Here is a 16,506-nt window from a genome sequence, read left to right as displayed (position 1 = left end):
AGGCAGGGCAGTCCCCCCCACTCTCCCCCCCCCCGGCTGAGGCAGGGCAGTCCCCCCCACCCCTCCCCCGGCTGAGGCAGGGCAGTCCCCCCCACCCCTCCCCCGGCTGAGGCAGGGCAGTCCTCCCCACTCCCCCCCCCCCAGGCTGAGGCAGGGCAGTCCCCCCCACCCACCCCCCGGCTGAGGCAGGGCAGTCCTCCCCACTCCCCCCCCCCCCGGCTGAGGCAGGGCAGTCTCCCCCACTCTCCCCCCCCCCGGCTGAGGCAGGGCAGTCCCCCCCACTCCCCCCCCCCAGCTGAGGCAGGGCAGTCCCCCCCACTCCCCCCCCCGGGCTGAGGCAGGGCAGTCCTCCCCTCCCACTCCCCCCCCCAGGCTGAGGCAGGGCAGTCCCCCCCCCACCCCCCCCCCACCCCCGCTGCTGCCTGAGCTACCCCACACTTCTGTCAACACCTTGGTCCCACAGGCCAAGGAGGGTTCAGAGACTGACCCTCTGTTATATCTCTGATTTCCAGGAGCTATAAACTGATCTTCTGCCCCACAAGCACCCCCAAATCATGAAATTCAGCCTGATCAACCTTACTTCATGGTCATTAATAGCTCCTGACCTCGTGGAACCAGTGTCCTCCAGTTAGAGTTCCCCTAGACATCCACAGACCCACCACTAACCCTGTCCGTAGGACCCCGCCATCCATGCGTCTTCAGAGCTGAGTGCCTGCACAGCCAAGGCTACCGGGAGAGCTGCGGCCCACCCACAGGGTTTCCAGAAGGTCTCAGGCCTGGTACCTGCAGGGTATGCAGGGCAACTGTCCAGAGGGGCCCAGGGACCAACAGACCTGACACAGCAACTCATACAAGAAGCCAGCCTTCAAGTGTGAGTGATGCCTTGCAATCCAGAGGATAGTCATTTGCATTTCCATGGGCAGACATCTCCCCAGGCTGAAGACACACAGACCTTCCAGGCCACCAGCCCTCACTGAGGAGCCGTCTACCCCCAAGACTGCTCATCCCCCCAGCAGCCACAAAAGCAGAGCCAGAGCCAGCCTTGTGCCAATGCAGCATAGCTCAGCTGTACCCAGCCCGGGGGAGAATGGGACAGAGACCCGGCAGAGTGTGGCTCCCCTACCCAGAAGCCTCCTAAACAGCTCCGAAGGGGCCGGGAGCAGGCGTTGGGAGCAAACCCCTCTCTCCAATGCCTCGAGAGGCGCTTGTCCAGCTAGAGGACTTGTCCAGCTTTTTCATGTCTGCATTCCCTTTTAGGGTAAAAACAGTGAGTCCACGTAACCAACAAATCCCATTCCCGTATGAGGATATACAGTCCTGGCCCCATGCTCAGCCCACAACACAGGTGGACCCCTAGAAGCAGGGCACAGTCACCTCAGGAACCCCGTGCAAGCTAACATAGGCAGCACACGAGCACACACGTGGACCACAGGCTCACACACACGAGCAGCACACCAACACACACGTGGACCACAGGCCCACACACACACGGGCAGCACACCAACACACGTGGACCCCAGGCCCCCACACACACGGGCAGCACACCAACACACGTGGACCACAGGCCCCCACACACACAGGCAGCACACCAACACACACGCGTGGACCACAGGCCCACACACACACGGGCAGCACACCAACACATGCGTGGACCACAGGATCACACACACACGGGCAGCACACCAACACACGTGGACCCCAGGCCCACACACGGGCAGCATACCAACACACACGTGGACCACAGGCCCACACACACACGGGCAGCACACCAACACACGTGGACCACAGGCCCACACACACATGGGCAGCACACCAACACACACGTGGACCACAGGCCCCCACACATGGGCAGCACACCAACACACACGTGGACCACAGGCCCCCACACACACGGGCAGCACACCAACACACATGTGGACCACAGGCCCCCACACACGGGCAGCACACCAACACACGTGGACCACAGGCCCACACACACGGGCAGCACACCAACACACACGTGGACCACAGGCCCACACACACGGGCAGCACACCAACACACGTGGACCACAGGCCCACACACGGGCAGCACACCAACACACATGTGGACCACAGGCCCACACACACGGGCAGCACACCAACACACGTGGACCACAGGCCCATACACGGGCAGCACACCAACACACGTGGACCACAGGCTCACACACACGGGCAGCACACCAACACACGTGGACCACAGGCTCACACACATGGGCAGCACACCAACAGACATGTGGACCACAGGCCCACACACACGGGCAGCACACCAACACACACGTGGACCACAGGCTCACACACACGGGCAGCACACCAACACACACGTGGACCACAGGCCCACACACACGGGCAGCACACCAACACACACGTGGACCACAGGCCCACACACACGGGCAGCACACCAACACACGTGGACCACAGGCCCACACACACACGGGCAGCATACCAACACACACGTGGACCACAGGCCCACACACGGGCAGCACACCAACACACACGTGGACCACAGGCCCACACACACACGGGCAGCACACCAACACACGCGTGGACCACAGGCTCACACACACACGGGCAGCACACCAACACACACGTGGACCACAGGCTCACACACACACGGGCAGCACACCAACACACACGTGGACCACAGGCTCACACACACACACGGGCAGCACACCAACACACACGTGGACCACAGGCCCACACACACGGGCAGCACACCAACACACGTGGACCACAGGGCCACACACACGGGCAGCATACCAACACACACGTGGACCACAGGCTCACACACACGGGCAGCACACCAACACACACGTGGACCACAGGCCCACACACACGGGCAGCACACCAACACACGTGGACCACAGGCCCACACACACACACGGGCAGCACACCAACACACACGTGGACCACAGGCTCACACACGTGTGGCATACCAACACACACATGGACCACAGGCCCACACACACGGGCAGCACACCAACACACACGTGGACCACAGGCCCCCACACACGGGCAGCACACCAACACACGTGGACCACAGGCCCCCACACACGGGCAGCACACCAACACACACGTGGACCACAGGCCCCCACACACGGGCAGCACACCAACACACACGTGGACCACAGGCCCACACACACGGGCAGCACACCAACACACACGTGAACCACAGGCCCACACACACACGGGCAGCACACCAACACACGTGGACCACAGGCCCACACACACTGGCAGCACACCAACACACACATGGACCACAGGCTCACACACATGTGTGGCATACCAACACACACGTGGACCACAGGCCCACACACATGTGTGGCACACCAACACACACGTGGAATACACACACACACACACACACCACATGGCCCATATCATGCTCCTGCTCAGGAATAGGCCCAGAATACACTAAGACACTTTTACACAAGAAAGTGTGCCCTTTGTATGCAAGTAAGCACAGGCACTGGAGAGCAGCACTGGGGTGGGAGAAGCACCGGCCTCCACAGGGCCCACTCAGCAAGCGTGACCGCCTCCGCCCGCCCTCCTGCCCTCCCTCCCTGCAGCATCAGCTCAGCACGAAGCTGGGACTGTGCTGAGAGCCACAGAGCTGAGGCACCAGCAGGGAAGGTTCCAGAAGCCCCTTCCTGGGTGGTAGGATCCCCCCACCCTCCACAGACCATCTCTATCTCTGCAGCACACCAAGACCTCCACTTCTGACCACAACGCTCCAGACAGGTGAGCACAGAGAAGGTCAGCTGTGCCGGCAGAGGGGGAAGAGCTCTTGGGTTCAGAGGCTCTGGGAGGCACCTGGGAGCTGTTCCAAAAAGAATGGCCCTGCTTCTGCTTATTGTGCGTGGGGAGGGGGAGGCCCAACATTCATCATCCCTAGCGGGCATGCAGATGCCCTCACAGGAGGGCACCCCAAGAGAGGACCTGAGCTGCCCAGGGTGCTCACATCCAGAAGCTCTACCCGTAGCGGGGCCCCAGGGGTCTCTGCCTTGCCAGAGACCATGAGGTGGTCCCTGCGCCCGCAGCCAGGTCCCAGACATTCTTGCTTGCTCTTCCCGATGCCCATCCAAGGGGGCCCCCACCCAGTCATCTCCTGGAGGCCTGCCGGGATGCAGAGTGCTGCAGGCTCAGAGTCCCTGGATGGCAGAGGCTGCTTCTTCCTGCCCTCATGGGTGCCGGCCTGCCCCAGCACAGCGGCAGCCAGACCAACACTACCTCCCCACAGCCACCATCGCTGCTCCATGCCCTCCTGTCAGCCACCTGCTCTGTGATCGACGCCACAGAGCTAACTGGCTGTGCTCTATGTGATCCTGAGAGTGCTCAAGATGAAAACGGTGACCAACGTATCCGTCCTGAACCAGACTCTGCGCACTGTGGCCAGCCCGCACTGCCGAGCACCTGCTGCAGCACCAGCCCTTTGGGGAGTCACTCTGCAAACTGGTACTAGCCCTGGATCACTACACCATCTTCTCCAGTGTCTACTTCTTGGCCGCAATGAGTGTGGACCGCTACCTGGTGATGCCAGCCACACAAGGTCCCGCCGCAAGCCCAGGCGCACCCGGTGGGGGGCAAAGTGGCTGGCCTATGTGTCTGGCTGGGCGTCACCACCCTGGTCCCGCCCTTCTTCTCTCTGCCCATGACTACAGCAATGAGCTGCAGGTGCCCAGCTGTGGGCTGAGCTTCCAAGGCCTGAGCAGGCCTGGCTCAAGGCCAGCCGCATCTACACCTTGGTGCCGGGCCTCGTGGTGCCCCGTGTACCCTCTGTGTGCTCTAGTGGACTTGTGTAGGCTGCGGCCATGCGGCTTCGCTCCGGTGCCAAGGTCCTGAGCAAGGCCAAGCGCGTGGTGACTGCTCCAGTCCTTGCTGTGCTGGCTGCGTGCGTCCTTTGCTGGGCACCATCCCACTTGGCCCCAGATGTGCCCCAGACACCCCTGGTCACCGGCATCTCCCACGTCTCACCAGCCTCAGTATGCCAATGCATGCCTCAGCCCCTTCCTGGATGCATTCCTGGATGACGGCTTCCTCAAGAATTTCCATGCCATGGTCCTGTGCTGGGGGTCTGAACACCCCTGCCATGCCATTTCTGTACCATGGTCCTGTGCTGGGGGCGGGGGGAGGGAGGCTGAACACCACCACCATTTTCTCTCCTCCCTTCCACGCACAGCAACAGTCCTGGTCAGGAGAGTTCAAATCCCATCCCTGTGTTCTCCACAGACACAGACCACGCAGAAGCAACCACAGTGTGGCCCTTGCCATGTCTCTGTCTCTTAACAGAAAGAACTCAGGTCCTGGCCTGGAGTGTCCGTGTCGTGACAGATAGCCACTCTGTCTGGATCTGAAACCTTTCCTTCTTGGATGGTCCTGGGCCTGGACGTGGCCAGCAGAGGCCACATTCTGGAACCCCAGGGGGGAGACTATGCGCTACACGGTGCTCCCAGACCAGCCTCCGGGTTGTGGGCCAGGGGCACGTTCACCAAGACTATCTGGCGGGTCTGGATTCATTGCCCCGCTCCGGGCCTGGTTCCCAGCTGGCCTCATGCGGTGAGTCCTCAGTTGGGCTGCAGCCTCAGTTCTCAGAGTTCTGGCATTCCAGGGGTGTCTAGTCCTTTGCCTGAGTTCAGCTCAGTGGTACCTCACCATCCCATGCTTCCATCAGCCCAAAATGTCACAGATGTCACCTGCCCAGTGCCCTCCCTGGCCCAGCATTCTGTAGTTTCCTATTACTGTATAATAAGTTTTTCCACATTGAGAAGCTGAGAAATAAGAAATGTTTGGCTACTGAGGGTTAGAAATGTAGGAGCTTCATTCTGTGGCTCTGGCTCAGTCTCCCATGGATTTCAGGCAAGATGCTGGCAGGGCTGGCATCTTCCGGAGGCTGGAGAGGGCCTCTGAAAAGGCACAGCCTCATGGCCGCTCCACAGAGCTGCTTCGGTGTCCTAATAGTGTGGGACGTGGGAGTGGGGTCCAAGACAGCGAAGAGAGCCTGGCACCTGGTGTGGCCTGCACTCAGAAGTCACTTCCTGGGCTGGGAAGGTGGCTCAGTGGTAGAGCGCTTGCCTTGCATGCCTGAGGCCCTGGGTTCGATTCCCCAGCACCACATAAGCAAAAAGAAAAAACCGGAAGTGGCGCTGTGGCTCAAGTGGTAGAGCGCTAGCCTTGAGCTGAAGAGCTGAGAAACAGTGCCCAGGCCCAGTGTTCAGCCCCACGACGGGACCCAAAAAAAAAAAAAAGAAGTCACTTCCTGCCATGGCTCTCCACGCTGACAGTACAGTTATTAGAGGAGGGTCCTGCCTACATGGAAGGTTCTGGAAACCTTTAAAACCACCGCCTGCATCACCGTTCTGCCAAGAAAACAAGCTGCCCCACACACACAGCAGCTCACTTACACCCCAACAAAATGCAAAATGTGATGAGCACCCCTTGCTGCTCCTGTGTAAGAGCGAGCTTCCTCTGGGTGCCAGCAGCAGCACCATCGCATTCCCCAGAGCTCGTGCATCCTAGGCGCAAAAGTGACACGCAGATGTGCAGGTAGTGAGCATGTAATAGAGGAACCAAGAAGGAAGGGTGCGGGCATGATGGTGCGGGGACAGGCATGTGCCAGTCTTGAGCAAGGCTAGGAACCCTGGCCTGGCCCCCTCCTGCCCACCTTGCTTTCTGGTCCCACCAGGATATCTTCACACCGTAGGTGCCAACCCAGTTTCCTCTGTAGACCCAGACCCTTGCCGCCCTCATCCTGGACCCAGCAATGGGAGCAACCTTCCTCCCTCCCTCTGCAGCACCTCCGGGGACACTGCACGGACCAAGCAGCAGGCACAACCAGGAGCCAGCAAGACTGGAGCGGAGTAAGAGGCAGTTATCACCAGGATCTGTTTCCCTGGCTTGTTCTCCTGATTCCCAGGGGAGGGACTACTCAACCAAGTAGCCCAGAGGCCCTGACGTGGCCTCTGGCATGGCCCCTGCATGGCCATCTCTCTAGGCCCTGTGCTGGGCCTACCCTGGGTCCACAGCACCCTCTAGTGGGCAAAGTCCAAACAGCCAGTGAATTCAGACTTCTGAGGGCCTTGGGGCCCTGACTTCTTTCTGCCCGCTACTACCTACCCCATAACCCTGTGAAGAAGTTCTGTGGTTCCCTTAACAAAAAGGAGGAAAGCAAGCCCCTGAGAAGCTGGACTTGACCAAGCCCAGAAGATGACAGGATCAGAGGGGAGCCAAGTTGGGGAGGCAGAGGGCCCTCAGAGGGGAGTGTAGTCTTGGAGCACTGGGGAGGCGCTCACCTGCAAGGGTTCCATTGCCTTGCTGGCTGCTCACCTCCTCCTGCAGACATCCATGGGGGCTGGCCATTGGCAAGAAGGCCAGCAACCTAAAACCACTCACATGAGCCCTCCTAACCAGGACCACACCATCTGGCTCCCAAGAGCACGGTAGCTGCTACAGGGGGCCCGCTCTGACAAACTCCCTTGATACCGAATTTTTGTCTTAAGAGTACTTTTACAACCAGGTGCTGTGGCTCACACCTGTAATCCTAGCTACTCAGGAGGCTGAGATCTGAGGATCATGGCTCAAAGCTAGGAAAGTCCATGATACTCCCAAGTAGAGCTGTGGCTCAAAGTGATAGGGCACTAGCCACGAACACAAAAGCTCAAGGACAGCCCGCCAGGCCCTGAGTTCAAGCTCCAGGACTGGCAAAAATAAAATTATAGTGAAAACTGCAGTCTAGGAGAAGGGATATCTGCCATTGCCCCCGGAGGGCAGGAGAAAGGATGCTCAGATTTTTGGTGACTTTGTGCAGGAAGGGAGGCTTCTGCAACACCAGAAACTAGTTTCCCTCCCAAATCAGAGCCTCCTGTAAGAGCTTCTACCAAGAGCAAAACAAGCAGGAAATCTCATCCACCTGGGCCCACAGCCCAACCTGCCAGGTGCCAACCCCGGAGAGATCACGCCAACATCCAGTCCTTACATGAGAAGAGCCAGAGGCGCCTGTTCTAAGGACAGCACCCAGTCCGTGAGCAGATGCTAACCATGGCCCCCTTCATTACTCCACAGACAAGTTCAGGTTGGCTACATGCGTAGAGAATGACATTTATTGCATGCATAAATATATGAAGATGTACACATTTACAAGGTGTTCAGTCTTGACAAGAAACATACTATAGCTAGGCAACTCTCACCACGGTGTCATGGAGCCAGCCCTGGCTCCGAAGGAATGAACCTCGCAGCCAGGCGGGCCACCTGATCACGGTCTCAGTGAAAGAACAGTGTCTCTTGGATGTTACCGGTAGTTCAGTCAGTTGTCATCAGGAAGAGAACTTGCAAAGCCATCTGGTTTTCCTGGTGATCACAGATACGATTCCTGAGGCACATATTCCTCCCATGTTCCCCAAACCCAGATGACCCTTGGATCAAGGGTCATCTGCCAAGCCACACCCCTCACACTAGCTCTGAGTGCAAAACCAAACTGTCTGCAAGCTCAGAGACACACTGAGCTTGTAAACAGAGTCGTTGAAAGTCTTGGGCTTCCAAGACTCCTTCAGTGACAGCTGCTGCTTCTGATCTCAAGCAAAGGCATCTGTGTGGAAAAGCCCCAGGCCGCTATGGGCCTCTGACCTCGCCTGACAGCCCACGGGGCCTCTGCTTTATGAGCAACAAGGCAGAAGCAGAGTTTTGCCATATGGTCTAGAACACGGTCGTTCACATGGTTGAGTTTCAAAACGGCACTTCAGGAGGAAAAGAGCTCACTGGTAAGCCTCCAGGGCCAGCTCTGTTCTGTGGGCCTCCTGAGGGAAGGTGCCCAGGGCACCCTGCTCTCGGGGGAGTAGTGCCAGGACAGGTTCATACCCACAGGCTGCAGAATGCAGTAGGAGGACTTCAGAAAACCACCAGCCAGGACTGGTGCAAGGCCTCGACCTGAGAGCCCAGGGTGACCTGCTGCACCAGACTCAACAGGCAAGTGTGCCAGGGTGGCTCCGAGCTCAGGGCCAGCTGCACTCCAGAGAAATGCTGCCCGCTGTGCCTGGGTGCACAAAGCTCATCCAGTGGCCTGCGGAGACACCGCAAGGTCGAAAGCAGCCAGAGTCCTGCCGTGCGAGCGGCAGACAGCACACAGGACACACACGGCCACACTGTCAGTCAAACCCCAGGGTGAGACCCCACCCGGAGCCAGGGCTCAGCTGACCCCAGGTGGCTCACCAGGTGTGTCCACGGGCGCCGTGGAGACTTCCAAGCAGTGTCCTTGTGTGACCTCTGGCCCACTCCAGAAGGGCAGCTGAGGCTGACAGGTCACAGACAGGTCACAGAGTGGCCCTAAAGCTTTGATTGGAACATCCATGATGCTCCTAGGACTTCCTCTGGGACTGGGCGTCCCTGGGCCAAAGGGAAACCACCCAAGGCTTCAGATTCTCAGGGGCCAGACATCAGCCTAGAGAGCAGTGACCTGTGTGAGTTCTGTGTTGGGCGTGGATGGGCTCTGTGGACTGACAGGCCCCATGGGCAGATCCACGCCTAGTCATGCCGGCCGTGGTACCGTCTCTGAGGTCTTGCAGGCCAGGGCCACATCCCTGGCAATGCTGCGCACACGCTCAGACATGTGCATCTCCCGGTGCAGGGCAGATGCACAGCAGAACTTGCGGAAGCAGGCCTTGAAATTCTCATCCAGGAAGGCATAGAGGATGGGGTTGAGACAGCTGTTGACATAACCCAGGGCTGTGCAGAAGGGCAGAATGGCCACAGCAATCTCACTTCCAGGCTGAACTCCCAGGCCTTGGACCAGCACAAAGACCTGCACAGGTGCCCAGCAACCCACAAACGCAGCCACCACCACCAGCACCAGCCGCGTGATGCGCCGCAGGTTCCGGTCCTTCTCCCGAGAGCCCGAGAGCAGACGGACACCGTGAAGCCGCCGGATCATGAGGCTATAGCAGACCGAGATGACCAGCACAGGGATGACAAAGGAGAAGAGGAAGATGCAGACAGCAAATACAGGGCCCCAGTAGTCCTGGGGCTCAGGGATCTCCACCAGACACTCGATCTCTGCAGGAGAGAAACAGGGTCAGAGGGGCCACTAGCAACCCAGGGAGCCTGGTCAGGGAGGAGGGGCTGCCCACCGACCTTCATCCTCCACCTGTGCAGAACCCATGATGGCGACAGGAACTCCAACCACAGAGGCCAGAGCCCAGATGGCCACGTTGACAGCCTGGGCCTTGCTGGAGGTCCGGACGTCAAGGGCATGAATGGGGTGGCAGATGGCCACATAGCGGTCCACGCTCATGGCCGTCAGCGTGAAGATGCTGGTGAACATGTTGTAGTAGTCGATGGCGATGACTGCCTTGCACAGGGCATTTCCAAACGGCCAGAACCCCAGCAAGATGTCTGTGCCCTGGAACGGCAGCGTCAGCAAGACCAGAGTGTCGGCCAGGGCCAGGTTGAAGATATAAATGTTGGTCGCGGTCTTCATCTTGGTGTGCCTACAGAGAACAGGGAAGGAAAAGGCTCCACTTGGCCACTGGGCCGAATCCAAGAAGCCAAGGGCAGAAGAGGGTCGAATCTTCCCCGCCTGACGGACAGCGCCTCAGCCACGGAGGCATGCTGGATGATGGCAGGTTTGAGCCCCGCTGCGTCAGACATGGAGGGCAGAGCCTGGGAAGAAAGCCTCACGAAGCTCCTCAAGTGATTCTGACACCACAAACGGTTCCACACCCTCAAGTCTAGCCTGCCAGTCTACAGGACCTGGGGTACCAGCCTGCACTCCTGACTCTGCAACTCTGCATGTGGTGAGGAGCTCCCGCCTCTGGGTCCCCCTCAAGACCCTTCTCAGATTCAACTGTTGGAGGTTTCTAAGGACCTAAAGTCTTTAAAACCACGCCACACTTTAAAACCTACTGCACACTGGTATCCAACAATGGAAATGAAAAGGTGATAGGGCTGGGTACTGTGGCTCACCCCTGTAATTCTAGCTGCTCAGGAGACTGAGATCTGGGGATCGCGGTTCAAAGCCAGCCCAGGCAGGAAAAGTCTGTAAGACTCTTATCTCCAATAAACCACCAGAAAACCAACCAGAAGTGGTGCTGTGGCTCAAGTGGTACAGCACTAGTCTTGAGCTGAAGAGCTCAGGGACAGCACCCAGGCCCAGAGTTCAAGCCCCATGACCAACAAAATAAGGAAATAAGGGGAGGCTGGGAAGGTGGCTCAGTGGTAGAGCGCTTGCCTTGCAAGCAGAGGCCCTGGGTTCAATTCCTCAGCACCACATAAGCAGAAAAAGCCGGAAGTGGCGCTGTGGCTCAAGTGGTAGAGCACTAGCCTTGAGCTGAAGAGCTGAGGGACAGCGCCCAGACCCAGAGTTCAGGCCCCACAACCAAAAAAAAAAAAGAAAAAGAAAGAAAAAAAAGAAAAAGGAAAGAAAAGGTGATAGGGAAAAAAAAAAAACATAAAAAGGAAAGGTGAGCAGGCACTGGTGGCTCATGCCTGTAATCCTAGCTACTCAGGAGGCTGAGATCTGAGGATCACGGTTCAAAGCCAGCCTGGGCAGAAATATCCATGAGACGCTTTTTTTTTTTTTTGGGGGGGGGGGTGGAGTCCGGTCGTGGGGCCTGAACTCTGGGCCTGGGCGCTGTCCCTCAGCTCTTCAGCTCAAGGCTAGCACTCTACCACTTGAGCCACAGCGCCACTTCCGGCTTTTTTCTTTTTGCTTATATGGTGCTGAGGAATCGAATCCAGGGCCTCATGCATGCAAGGCAAGCACTCTACCACTGAGCCACCTTCCCAGTCCTCCATGAGACACTTATCTCCAATAAACCACTAGAAAACCGGAAGTGGCGCTGTGGCTCAAGCGGTAGAGCGCTCGCCTTGAGCTGGAGAGCCCAGAGTTCAAGCCCTGCAACCGACCAAAATAATAAAGGAAAGGTGATAGGAATAGGAGAGGTAGTGATAGGCTATGGTTGGATCTAAGTACATGAAACAAGGCTGGGAATATTGTAAGATTGATAAGGAGGCGTTAATCGTTGCTTCCGGTAGTGGTAGGGGAGGGGTTGTAATGGTGATACAGTGATGACTGTGGTTATGATAGTGATGGCCATGAAGAAGTGCCAGGGGGCACGATGCGGTTATGTGGATGGGGGGGGGGGTTCTGGGGTGGCAGCAGTAGAGATGATAACATCCTGCATCTGGGGTTTAGCTCCCTGAGAGCAGGGAGGGTGAAAGAGGGAGAGGGAAAAGGAGGGAGAGAGAAAGAGAGAGGGGGGAGAGAGGGAGGGAGAGGGGGGAGAGAGGGAGAGAGGGGGGGAGAGAGGGAGAGAGGGGGAGAGAGAGGGAGGGAGGGAGGGAGAGAGAGGGAGGGAGAAGGAGAGAGGGGGAGAGGGGAGAGGGAGAGAGGGAGGGAGAGAGAGGGAGGGAGGGAGGGAGAGAGAGGGAGGGAGAAGGAGAGAGGGGGAGAGGGGAGAGGGAGGGAGAAGGAGAGAGGGGGAGAGGGGAGAGGGAGAGAGGGAGGGAGGGGGGAGAGAGGGAGGGAGAGGGGGGAGAGGGGGAGGGGGGAGAGGGAGAGAGGGAGGGAGAGAGAGGGAGAGAGGGGGGGGAGAGAGGGAGAGAGGGGGGAGAGAGGGAGAGAAAGAGAGAGGGGGAGAAAGAGAGAGGGGGAGAAAGAGAGAGGGGGAGAGAGGGAGGGAGAGGGGGAGAGAGGGAGGGAGAGGGGGGAGAGGGGGTGGGGGGAGAGGGAGAGAGGGAGGGAGAGAGAGGGAGAGAGAGGGGAGAGAGGGAGAGAGGGAGAGGGAGGAGAGAAGGAGAGAGAGAGGGGGAGAAAGAGAGAGGGGGAGAGAGGGAGAGGGAGGAGAGAAGGAGAGAGAGAGGGGGAGAAAGAGAGAGGGGGAGAGAGGGAGGGAGAGGGGGGAGAGGGGGAGAGAGGGAGGGAGAGGGGGGAGAGGGGGTGGGGGGAGAGGGAGAGAGGGAGGGGGAGAGAGGGAGAGAGGGGGGAGAGAGGGAGAGAGAGAAAGAGGGAGAGAAAGAGAGAGGGGGAGAGAGAAACGAGGAGAAAGAGAGGGAGGGAGGGAGGGGGAGGGAGGGAGGGGGAGGGAGAGAGAGAGAGGGGGAGAAAGAAAGAGAGGGGGAGAGAGGGAGAGAGGGGGGAGAAAAAGAGAGGGGGAGAGAGGGAGAGGGGGGAGAGAAGGAGAGAGAGAGGGGAGAGAGGGAGGGAGAGAGGGAGGGAGGGAGAGAGGGGGCGAGAAGGAGAGAGAGAAGGAGGGAGGGGGAGGGAGGGGGGAGGGAGGGGGAGGGAGGGAGGGAGACTAAGCACCAAGAGGCCTTAACTATACCAAGTAACAATGACCATGATAATGGTAGATCTCTGTGCCAAGTTCTCTACGTGGTCTTTAATCTTATTTGAGACTCACAAAGACACTATTGTTAGTGTAATTCTATTATTATTATTAAGGTGTTGTACAGAGGGCTACCATTTCGTACGTCAGGTAATGAGTACACTTCTTTTTTGGGCAATGTCACCCCTTCCTTTGCTTTCCCCAAGTTTCCCCCTCCCATTCTTTCCCACAAAAGCACTATTTTTATCTTCACTTTATGAAGGATAAAAACAGGCTCAGTGGATCAAAGTAGCTTTTTTAGGCCTTGGAGATGGTCAAAAGCAGAGTCAGGGCTTGGATCAGATGTCTCTGAGCCTGGCCGCCTCCAAGCCAGCGTAGCCAGCAGCTCTGACACGGCCCCTCAGGCTTTTTTGCAGGCAGTACTCCAGGAAGTGGGTGAGCCCCGTGCAGAGGGGAGACACAGAAGGGAAATACTGGTAACAGGAAGGAGGTTGCTGCATATCACCCAACCACAAAGGGTCATGGAGTGGCCTTTCTAGGATCCTTCCCTGTAAGTTAGTGCTGGGAGGGCCAGCTGCTTTTCCCACTCCTGTGTCTGACCACACGCATGCATGTGCACACACACACACACACACACACACGCACAGATGCACCTACACGGTGCAAACCCATGGCTACGTGGTCCATGCCTCTCACTTTGAGGTATGGTAGGGTTTGCTCAGGAACCTTGGAGAATGTGGGGAAGCAGACCCTGTCCTGACTCCACTAACACACTCCTAACCCTACACCTCCATTGGAATCTGGAAGGTCACTAGAAGACCATGGGTACCTCCTTCAGAGTCACCCCTTTCTGGATCAGAGAGAACATTCTAAATTATTCAGAAACTTCACCCTGGCCAGGCACCAGTGGCTCACATTTGTCATCCTAGCTCCTCAGGAGGCTGAGATCTGAGGAGCTTAATCCAAAGCCAGCCCAGGCAAGAAAGTCTGTGAGACAAGCCAGCAGTAGAGCTGTGGCTCAAGTGGCAGACATCAGTCTTGAGCAAAAGAGGCTCAGGAACAGCATCTACTCTGAGTTGAAGCCCAGGACTAGAACTAAAACATTAACAATAACAAAAGAAACCACAGAAATTAACAAAGTGGGACAAATGCAGCAGTGGTACTCATTAGACACTGAGTATGAACTACAGGGGGCTGGGAAGGTGGCTCAGTGGTAGAGCGCTTGCCTTGCACGCATGAGGCCTTGGGTTCAATTCCTCAGCACCACATAAAAAGAGAAAGCTGGAAGTTGTGCTGTGGCTCAAGTGGTAGAGCGCTTGCCTTGAGCTGAAGAGCTGAGAGACAGCGCCCAGGCCAGAGTTCAGGCCCCACAACTGACCAAAAAAAAGAACTATAGGGTACGGATGGGAGGGAGAAATTGGGAGAGAGGGAACAAAGGCATGATATTGTCCAAAAAGAAATGTTCTCTTAGCCAGGCACCAGTGGCTCACACCTATAAACCTAGCTACTCAAGAGGCTAATATCTGAGGATCACGGTTCAAAGCCAGGCTAGGCAGGAAAGCCCATAAGACTCTTATCTCCAATAAATCACCAGAAATCCAGAAGTGGGAGTTATGGCTCAAAGCAGTAGAGTGCTACTCGTGAGCAAAACAGCTATGGGACAGCACCCAGGCCCTGAGTTCAAGTCCTCTGACTGACAAAATAAAAATAAAAAAGAAATGTATTCTACCTGACTTAGGTAACTATAACCCCTCTTTTTTTTTTTGTTGGTTGTGGGGCTTGAACTCTGGGCCTGGGCGCTGTCCCTCAGCTCTTCAGCTCAAGGCGAGCGCTCTACCACTTGAGCCACAGCGCCACTTCCAGTTATCTGGTGGTTTGTTGGAGATAAGAGTCTCACAGACTTTCCTGCCCAGGGTGGCTTTGAGCCGTGATCCTCAGATCTCAGCTTCCTGAGTAGCTAGGATGACAGGCGTGAGCCATGGTGCCCGGCTACAACAGCGATTTTTTTTTTTTGAAGGGAAAGAAAGCCAACCCTGGCTGTGTCGCTATTGCTCAAGTACCTCCCACAGCAACCTCCCGTCCCCAGTTTGGCCTTCAAGCCCTTTTCCACTGTCCCGGCCCCCTCAATTCCCTCCCATCCTGAGCGCACAGATCCATCACTCATTTCACACTCCATGTGCAGGGTCCCTGCCCACCCCACACTGCCCCACATGCCCCCCCACCGTGAGGCCCTTAACAATGCCCTACGCTGTCCCTACCACCCTAGCTACCCAGCATCGTGGCCTTCTCTTTGGCCCCAAGCCTTTTCATCTCTGAGCACAAGCAGAAGGTGGGCTGGGTCAGACATGAACCGTGAGCCCTAGAGAAGGGGCTTTGGGCCCTTCCCAGCACCGAGCCCTGTGCCTGCCTGCCTGCCCTCTCCTGCTCTGGTCCCTATGAGGTCGCTCACACAAACAGTCTGGCACAGAGCCTGGGTTTAGCTCAGACCAAGGCTCTAGTGATGACGCTTAGCCTGGGGCAGACGGGGCGGTGGGAGGGCGTGAGCGCCCAGGGCCTCAAGTCGGCCTGGCCCTGGACAGAAAGAGATGGAATTTAGTGAAGGAAGCAGGAATCCCCGCCTGCAGGTCCCCCAGAAAGGCCTCTCTCCGCAGTGCTCCCCCCAACGGCTATGACAGGGCCTACCTGAGGATGACATACATGACGAGGCAGTTCCCCAGCAGCCCCCCGACGCACACGGCCAGGTAGAGCCCCACGATGGTGACCTTGAGGCCGAGGGGCAGGAAGGCACTGTGGCTGACGTTGAGCAGCAGGCTGGGGGGCAGCTCACTGTGGTTGGCCGTGTGGAGGGACAGGTTACCCTGAAGGTGGCTGTCGTAGAGGACATCCCAGAACGGGGCAGGGAAGAGGGTCTCCATTCCACCACCCGCAAAGCCACCAGCTCAGCACCTGGGACAGGACACCGAGGTGAGAGACCACAGTGCCAGCTGCAGCCTGCGGGAGGCTGGGCTGCCAGGCGTGCAGCCCGCAGGAGCCCATGTGTCCACTGAGACACACGGAAGCCCATGTGAGAGCACTGCCGGGCACAGACACGCTCGCACGGGGAGGGAGGCCACACAGAAGGCACACACAAGGACACCACACAACTCCTCAGCCGCCGCATGGAGACAGTCACACACAA

The 16,506-nt window shown here is 57.8% G+C and overlaps 2 protein-coding genes across 3 annotated transcripts; one reads left to right on the top strand and one right to left on the bottom strand.

The window, feature by feature from the left end:
• Window positions 1–4,322: 4,322 nt before the first annotated feature.
• Window positions 4,323–6,876, top strand: Npbwr2 (neuropeptides B and W receptor 2; the record flags this gene model as incomplete). Its single annotated transcript, XM_042672289.1, is given in 9 exon segments — window positions 4,323–4,396; window positions 4,398–4,558; window positions 4,561–4,590; window positions 4,593–4,658; window positions 4,661–4,714; window positions 4,717–4,993; window positions 4,995–5,115; window positions 5,469–5,571; window positions 6,698–6,876. Coding segments are annotated over 9 exon segments (1,065 nt in total), but the record flags the coding sequence as incomplete, so codon positions are not given.
• A 2,590-nt stretch (window positions 6,877–9,466) lies between these two features.
• On the bottom strand, window positions 9,467–16,274 carry Oprl1 (opioid related nociceptin receptor 1). 2 transcript variants are annotated; one of them, XM_042672277.1, is made up of 3 exons: window positions 16,011–16,274; window positions 10,135–10,490; window positions 9,467–10,056 (listed from the first exon to the last, which is right to left on the bottom strand). In XM_042672277.1, exons 1-3 carry the CDS (start codon window positions 16,241–16,243, stop codon window positions 9,533–9,535), a joined length of 1,113 nt encoding a protein of 370 aa, XP_042528211.1. In that variant the 5' UTR covers window positions 16,244–16,274; the 3' UTR covers window positions 9,467–9,532. The 2 variants fall into 2 exon arrangements, with proteins under 2 accessions (XP_042528211.1, XP_042528212.1); XM_042672278.1 differs by having other exon boundaries at window positions 9,498–10,056; window positions 16,026–16,256.
• Window positions 16,275–16,506: the final 232 nt, after the last annotated feature.

The sequence above is a fragment of the Dipodomys spectabilis genome, unplaced genomic scaffold, assembly GCF_019054845.1.
Source record: "Dipodomys spectabilis isolate Male_0828 unplaced genomic scaffold, ASM1905484v1 ptg000692l, whole genome shotgun sequence".
Lineage (NCBI taxonomy): Eukaryota > Metazoa > Chordata > Mammalia > Rodentia > Heteromyidae > Dipodomys > Dipodomys spectabilis.
Note: the sequence above shows the minus strand (reverse complement) of the source record. Positions and strands in the feature narration are given on the sequence as shown.

Bases quoted from the DNA above. Each gene is read 5' to 3' on its own strand.
- Oprl1 (XM_042672277.1), bottom strand. From the start codon at position 16,243: ATGGAGACCCTCTTCCCTGCCCCGTTCTGGGATGTCCTCTACGACAGC. The intron at 10,491-16,010 runs GTAGGCCCTGTC...TGTTCTCTGTAG, and splicing joins GTCATGTATGTCATCCTCAG to GCACACCAAGATGAAGACCG. The intron at 10,057-10,134 runs GTCGGTGGGCAG...TCTCTCCTGCAG, and splicing joins TGCACAGGTGGAGGATGAAG to AGATCGAGTGTCTGGTGGAG.